This window comes from Rhineura floridana, chromosome 4, assembly GCF_030035675.1.
Source record: "Rhineura floridana isolate rRhiFlo1 chromosome 4, rRhiFlo1.hap2, whole genome shotgun sequence".
Lineage (NCBI taxonomy): Eukaryota > Metazoa > Chordata > Lepidosauria > Squamata > Rhineuridae > Rhineura > Rhineura floridana.
Window position 1 is genome coordinate 148,225,238 of NC_084483.1, and position 8,244 is coordinate 148,233,481.

Genomic DNA, 8,244 nt, shown 5'->3' on the forward strand with positions numbered 1-8,244 from the left:
ACATAAATAATTTTCTTTGTTATTAATGTTCATGGTTTCTTCTGTTTTTTTAAATTATTTTTTGCCTGCTCCTCATAAACTGGCAAAAAGAGGTTCCTTGCAGTTCAGGACCTTGTCGATCCATTTGTTACAAAGCAAAGTAAAAAATTTAAAAAGTAAATTCAATTTGTAATAATTGTTTAAATAATATGTACTTTTAATATACCAAATGTGATAATTTTATGCCAAACCAACTTGTACATAATTACATTTGATGTTCCTGAAGTACCAAAGTGACTTTTAATATGTAAAAAGTGCTAATATTGCATGTCAATTTTTCTGAAAATTTGTTTTTTCTGAAAAAAATGGGGAAAAACTGTTTTTTCCATGGCTTTAGCAAATTTTACATCCCTACTCCTGATATTCTTCATCAACTCACACACGATCATGAGCAGGGCCGCTGACATCGACTTCCTTATAATCCAATCGTGCACGTTTTTTCTGACAGTATTCGTTAAGTTTTGCCATGTACACACGTGGGCCAGCATGGTTGTCTGCCATTTTGGTGTGGCCTAGAAAAAATGAAAGAAACTCCAAGAAGGAATGCTGCATTCATCATAGCGCTTCTTTCCCATGTTAACAGTACAGGAGCCAGGTCAAAACCAGGGCACTCTGGGGAAGAGACTGCAGAGTTCCTCTTCATCCCCCATTCGCACCATGGTTATGGTGGCATTGCACCCATAGGGGCTTCCCCCATCACCTCCTTTTCCCAAGAGGCCCAATACAAACATGGCGGCTGAACAGCACTCCCATTGGCAAATTGCCTTGGCTTCCCCTCCCATTTCCCCAAGAGAAAGGGTGCCTAAGAATAAAGCATAACTCTTTCATACTCCTTTTGGCCCCACTAGCACCAAACTCCTTGTAAGTGGCAGTGGAGCCAAAAAGAAGACAACAGTGGCTCTCCTTGCTCCCCCTAAACATGTCATCACAGGGGCCTCTTCAACAACCATTTCCCATTTGGAAGGGTTAGTGGCAGCTCCATAGGGAGAAGCAGGAGCTCTAGGCTCATTCTGTCCCCAGCATCTCTCCTCAGTGGTGAGCCCCTTCCATTCTGTGGGCCTCCATAGGCCCCTGACTACTGATGCCAAGCTGACTGTCACAACAGCCCAGTCCTCAAAATGCTCCACAAATGCAAAGCTCAGCAGTTGGAGCACTGGAGCTCTATGAAAGCAAATGCATGCAATGCAATCCTAGGCACATTTATTCAAAATCATGTCTCACTGATTTCAATAAAATTCTCAAGTGTACACAGAATTGCAGATTAAGATGTTTGGAACTTAATCAACAGATCACAAACTCTCAGGCAATGCTGGGAAGCACAGACTCGCAGGGGTCACAGGAGACATTTCTACTGACATCAGCCCACCTGCTGCAGGAGGAGTAGCCACAGAAGAGGCCACAATATGATGTGATAAGGAGAGGAATCACTACTGAGCATATCTCAGATCCATATAAAGACTCCTATTGTTCGTCAGAAGTCTTCATAAGAGCAGATGTTAATCAAAGAAAAGGAGGGAGCAGAAGAGAAAAAGGATGCAGGTGGCAATACCAAAAAGAGTAAGAAGTGTGATGCCTAGTCCAAAAACTAATCCAGACTAGTGAGCAGACTATTTTCAACTTCCATGCTGCTATTTGAACATCCAACCTAAGAGTTCTGATTAACTCAAACATTCACTCACTTTATTCACTGTGACCTTGACACACTAACCAACTAATATCAATATTATTATTACATTTATTACCCGCGCTTCAACAATAGATCCCAAGGCAGGTCTTAACAATATAAAGTACATTATTAAAAACAGTTTAAAACAAATTACATTGTCAACTACAGAAAGTCCTAAAAATCTCTCTCTCAAGTGTCAAAAGAGGTGCATCTGGTGGTAATTTCCCTCTAGAGAATTGAAAGAAAAGTACAAATTTTGTAGCCAAATTCTGAACATTTTGTTAAAAAGAGGGGAGCGAAGAGGCGCTGCGGCGGCGATGCCCGCAGGAGAGAAAGTGTCCGGTCGGGCTCTCCCCACACTTCTGGCTGGAAGATCCAAGAAACAGAAATGCAGTCTTAAAAACAAACAGAAGCTGCAGGTGGCAGCTCTTCATATTTTGAGTTGCCATCAGAACCTGGGCAATCTCTTCCTGGAGGTCTTGCGGAGCAGCGAGGAGTGCTTTCCGTCCTGCCGGGAATACCACCAGTAGTTTGGGCACTGGCCCTGCCTGGACTACCCGCTCTACCATCCGCTGCGCTACTACAACTGCAACGGCGAGAGCAAGCCGCCCAAACAGGCGCACCCATGCAGCGTCTTGGCCCCATTTGCACCGTCATCCGCACTGTGGCCTGTGGCGTCTTCGATTCCATGCTGCCCAATGACGACAATGAGCCGATGACAACTGGCCGACCAAGGTCTACATCTACCCGGTTTGTTCGCTCCACCTGCAGACGTCGCCGGTTAGTCGTTTGGCCAGCCCGAGAGGAACTTACGGTGGCACCCACCGCCCCGGAAGAGCTGCAAGACTACGAGGCCTGGGAGCTACCGCTGCAGTGTCAGAGGGCCCACAGGGCAGGCCAGTTCGTCAGCCTGCTGGTTGCCGCCACCCTGCTTCCACTCTACCAGCGGCATTGTCATTGTCGTCACTGGCAGGGCATGCAGACGATGACCTTCAGCGTTAAACTGTACTATTCTTGGCCTGAGCCGCAGGCCGTTGCCGTTTCGGACTGGTGTACCGCTCCTTGAAATAGTTGTAAGTTCAGGCAAGACAGAATGCCTTTCCTGGATATTTTTTTTCTTAATATAATGTTATTTGCTATTTAATTTAATTTTTTGTACAATGTATTGCTTTTTTGATGTATTGCCTTGTTGATGTATTTTTATATTTGTGTTTACTTTTTCTGTAAGCTGCCTTGAGGGCCTTACGGCCGAAAGGCGGAATATAAATAAACATTAATATAACATAACATCTTCAGCATAAAACGAAAGCTGTAGAGTGAAGTTGCCAGTCACAGCTCTGTGGGGATGGAATTCCACAACTTAGGGGCTGCCACAGAGAATGCCCTCTCCCAGGCCGCCACCCACCAAACTTCCATGCATGGAGGAACTATCAAAAGGAGACCTTCTGCTAAGCTGAAGAGGACTGTAGAGAAGGAGTCAGCTTTTCAGATATTTGGGGCCTAAGTCACTTAGGGATTTAAACACAAGTATTACCACATGGTGACTATTGACATCCATAAGTGGCCAAAACAAGCTTCCAAGGGGAAGCCAGCAGACTGCCTTGCTGTAGCTCTGACACACGCTGACCAAAGTGGCTGCAATTCTCTTAAAGTGCCTACCCAACGATGCTAAAGTTAGAAGAAGTAACTAATTCTCAGTTCTTTATTTGCTCGAAAGTTCAAAAACACTAAAAAAATATACATTTCTGAACTCAAAAGGAAAGTTTATATGCCCTTGAACCCCAAAATAAGCTTTGGGATACCACATATCATATATCTCCATGATCAAGGGACTTTCCTTTTCGAATCCAGCAACACTTTTCTTCAATCACATTAACATGCTTTCAAAACATTGATAAATGTGTGATGAAACCATAAGAAACTGGAGAAGCCCATCCCAAAATATGCTTTGGACCACCACAAATTATACATCCATGGATATGAGAGAGTGACCTCTACAAGATGCCATTAGATCCTGCATAGCCCGGAGAGTCCTCCATGTGCAAAGGACTGTCAAGGGGCACCTATGCACACCAACAATAGCCAAGATAGATAGAAAAAAAAATGGGAGTGCCTACTAAAAAATATGCCTTGGGCCAGCACAAATCATACACTCATATATCCGAGAGTGTTCTCTACAAAACAGCATGGGATCTGACCCGTCCCAGACCTTCCTCCACCTCCAGACACAGCCAGGTGCATCTACAAACATCACCAACAGCCAAAATGGGGGGGGGGATAACTGGTGGTGTCCATTCCAAAATATGCTTTGGGGCAGTACAACTCATACACCCACATATATAGCAGAATATCCTTGTTGTGTTGAAATTTAAGAATTGCCTTAAACATTATAGTTTGCTTTATACCCTGTCCATATAAATGTTAACAGTGCCCAGATTAGATTCAAAGTGACCCCTGACTGACTTTTGATATCAAGAAAGGTTTATTTCCTGGCGACCTGACCCTTACCTACATTCCAGTGGCTCGAAGAATAAAAGCCGGTTTGAGCTGGAAACTTCACTATTATGTGTTTCTTATATCACATCCATGCCTATGACCTTGTTTATTGTTATAAATGTGCCTTGCATAGAAATGTTATAAGTTGTCCAATGCCCCACAGACCTTGACTTGTGAAACCCTTTGATATGCAAGCGTAGTAATTTTCATGTCTGTCTCCTACTCATGGGGCGCCCGGTTGCAGCCGGGCCACCCCTTTACTCTTCTCTTTGTCGGTTCATGCAAAGTGCTTATCTCAAGGACATGCGAAATATGCAGACATGGAATCTAAGAGATAATCTCAATGTTTCCGCTTATGCTCTTCCCCTGTACCCCTTTACCTCCTTCTACATATCTTAAGGCTGTAATCACTAAGCAATAGCTCCTTTTGTGTTTATGACGTTACCCTGATATTGTAAACTCGGGGAGAGACTATATATACCCTAAGACATCAATAAACGAGGTTCCCATTCTGAAGGCTTTGAGCTGTAAGTAGTGGGACCCCTTTGCAAAGGATTTCTGTGTCTTTTTTTAATTGATCTCTGGTAGTGGGTCTTTTTGCACTCAACTCCCGCACCCCTCCTGGGTGGATGTGAGCTGGGGTAGGCAGAGACAGCTCGCGTGTTTGGTTTGGACCTAACATCCTCTATAAGGGGCTATTGGTTCCCATCTAGGCCAGAACTTCCTGTGGGTGCATGGCATGGTAAAGGGCATGTATGCACATCAACAATGGCCAAAATATGTAGGGAAAAACAGTAAATACTGGTGCCCATTCCAAAATACGCTTTGGGCTGCTATAAATTATACATCAACACATATGGTAGAGGATTCTCTACAAGACGGCATCAGATCCTGCTTGGCCCAGAGCTTCCTCTGGGCACGTTGCATGGTCAAGTACGTCTTCATCCACCAACATTAGCCAAGATATGGGGAAAAAATAAGTAACTGGGGCTGCCCATCCCCAAATACGCTTTGGGGGCCCACAAGTCATGCACCTACACATACTGGAGAGCTAAGAGATGCCGTTGAATCGTGCCTACCCAAGGCATTTTGCTTCCTGAGGCAGAGCAGCAACTAAATCAAGGTGCATCTCAGCAGAGGCCAAAATAATTTGGAGACCGAGCCAAATAATCTGCCACAAGCGCCTCTCCCTCTCCCGGGCAGTAAAAGTACAACAATAAACTACCTGCTGCCCCGGCAAGACCCCAAGAGCAGCAGCCGAGGTGGCCACCTCGCTCTACCCAGTTACCTGGAAGCAAGCGAGCCCCCACTGGAACCACCTGGATTTACGTCCACATAAGCAGGGGCAGGATTAGGCTACTCCCCTCCCCCCCCCCGGACTCTTGGGTGCGTCCAGTGATAGGCTACCGTCTGAGAGCTAGGACCGTCCCGAACGCACGCAGCCAGCCGCCTTGGCATACAGTACTTACTAACGAAGCGGGATGTTCGGCAGCGGCTTCTCTCCTGAACAGCCTGGAGACGGACCACACCGGGCGAGCGACTTCCGCGTCTTTAAGCAGCCCACCTTAGCTTTCGTTTTCCCGTCTCTGGGTCGAGCTTCTTCCGAAACTCCTTCGCTCCTTGGATTCCCGAGCCTGGCGCCGCGAGAACCGAAAATGAAAGAAGTCTCGCCGGAGACGCCACTAGCGGTGCCTCGAAGTCGCTGGCGTCTTATGGCTTATGCGGCCTGCTCTCCAAATCGACTAGATGAAAACGAGAGTGGTTGTTTCTCTCTCTTTTTCTTATTTTGACAGCTGAGGTCCAGAAGGGTTTTTGCTGAAACCGACTTAAGTAATGCTGCGCTCACCCTAGGTTTGGTTTCCTTGGGAAGAAGGTCTGCGGAGACTTTGGTGTCTTTATGAAATATGGTTTATTTATTCACACACATTCCAACCTGATCTTAGGATAGAGGGGTTCAAGGCATCAGCAGCCCAGTATCGTTGCTGGGCACCTGATAGACCCACCTGGCCACTCTGTTAGACTAACAAAAGAAACTCATCTGACGAGCAGAGCGTTTTTCACCCCCAGGTGCAAGTCTCCAAATCAGAGGCTGGAAGGGGACTCACAGGAATTTTCCATCTCAGCCCCCCAAACAGTAATGTGAATTAGTGGGACAGCTCATTTGAATCCCAAATGCTTCTTCACGGTATGCATATTAAATCATTCCATCATAGCAGCAAACCTGGAGCTCCCAGATCCTGGAGCTCTCCTATTCCCACATTGGACAGACCCATATCTCAGTTTCAGTAATGTCAGTGTCATGTGCACACCATTGTTCATCTTTCGCATTCTTCCCTCGGGACATAGATATCATGATCATGTGTCAATAGAGGTTTTAAATACAATATACAAATAGTCTCATAATATACGAGAACACCAGTATGTTTTTAGGTGGAGTCCAAAGATTTTCTGCAACCAGTCGGTAGTTGTTACAAACCAATGGGTCCAGGGTGGGCTTTTTCAGGAGTGGTTGAATCACTGCCTCTTTCAAGGTGGCTGAACTACTCCTTCCCACTATGTTGCGTTGACCACACCCTGGATCCACTCAGTCAACCCCCCTCAGCAAGCTTTAATAAGCTAAGAAGGGCAAGGGTCGAGAGGACATGTTGCTGGCCGCATCATCGCAAGCACCTTGTCTACATCATCAGGCCGCATCAACTGAAACCATTCCCAAGAAGTTGCAGCAAGTGTTGCACTGGACACCTCATTGGGGACTGCAGTAGATGTGGAGGGGGCATCAAGACTGCTACGGAGGCGAGCAACTTTACTCTCAAAGTGCCTTGCAAACAATTCACAGTGGGCCTCTCAAGGGTCTAAAACTCCATTTCCTGGAGTTAATCTCAACAGACTCCGACAGTACAGAAAAGCTCCACTGGACGGCTACTTAAGGATGCGATGGAGGCAGAGAAGTGGGCCTAGAAGATAATCTAGTAATAGATACTTGGGTTTGTGTACAGTTTCCTTGAGTCCAGAAGAAGCCTGCCTGTGTGATCTGAAAAGACCAGTAGCAGGTCTACAGAAACTGCAGTGGCTTTTTCTCCTGTGAGTTGATAAATCTGGACCACATTTAGCAGAACCTAGGCATATGAAAGAAATGGGGGATCTACTGTGAAATTGTTTGGAAGGCTTCTGTCATAAATGATGCCTTTGCCAACTGGGAATAGAATGCACCTCTCACTCAACTAACTGATGACAGAGTCTGAATAACTAGAATAGTTGTCTTTGAGAATTGATGTTTTGTAATAATAGAATTTAATTATTTCAAGTGTTTAATCATGTTGCAGACAGTGCCTCAGTAATCCTTGCATGTGGGCCGTTATTATTGACCTATTGCAGATGCGGGGGGGGGAAGGTCTGAAACTAAACCCACCTAGTTCATAGGAGAGACAAGAATTGAACTTAGAATTCATTCCCATAAAGATTATGTCAAACACACAGTGGGCATGTGACAGATGTATGTAGCTTTTCTATGGGTCCCTATATACAGAGAGAAGAGGAGTATGTATGGAAAAGTGTAAGGATATGGGTAATGCAATGATTATGATCTTATAGGTGAGTATGAGCTAGGGTTGCCAGATTCATCGCCTGAGACTGATCCTGTATCTTTAGAAGAGAAAGTCAGCCAAGTGCAGGTGTTCTTGCAACCCTGTAATGGGAAAAACCACAAGGTGGAATTCTCCCTTCCCCCGGCACAACTTTTAAAGATACAGAACACCTCTTGGTTGCCAGGCCCAGCATCCAAGAGGTGTTCTGTATCTTAACAGTTGTGAAGGGGGAAAAGAGAATTCCACCTTGTGGTTTTTCCCATTACAGGGTTGCAAGAACACCTGCACTTGGCTAACTTTCTTTTCTCCTAAAGATACAGGATCAGTCTCGGGGATTGAACCTGGCAACCCTAGTATGAGCCCACAAATACAGAAGGGGCCCAACTAGTTCAGCAGAATGTACACAAAACAGAACAGTGGGTTTTGGCTCTACAGTAGGATACAGAGGGAAAAACAAGT

The 8,244-nt window shown here is 45.4% G+C and overlaps 1 protein-coding gene across 2 annotated transcripts in view; it reads right to left on the minus strand.

The window, feature by feature from the left end:
* EIF2AK2 (eukaryotic translation initiation factor 2 alpha kinase 2) overlaps positions 1 to 5,873 on the minus strand; it is a 53,161-nt gene extending 47,288 nt beyond the window's left edge. Inside the window, exons 1-2 of one of the 2 annotated variants that reach the window (XM_061624725.1) lie at positions 5,671 to 5,873; positions 419 to 551 (exon numbers count right to left, since the gene is read on the minus strand). In XM_061624725.1, coding sequence (XP_061480709.1) covers positions 419 to 540 — 122 coding nt within the window. In that variant the 5' untranslated portion in view covers positions 541 to 551; positions 5,671 to 5,873. The remainder of the gene's footprint in view (positions 1 to 418; positions 552 to 5,670) is intronic. The other variant, XM_061624724.1, reaches the window with a different exon arrangement.
* Positions 5,874 to 8,244: the final 2,371 nt, after the last annotated feature.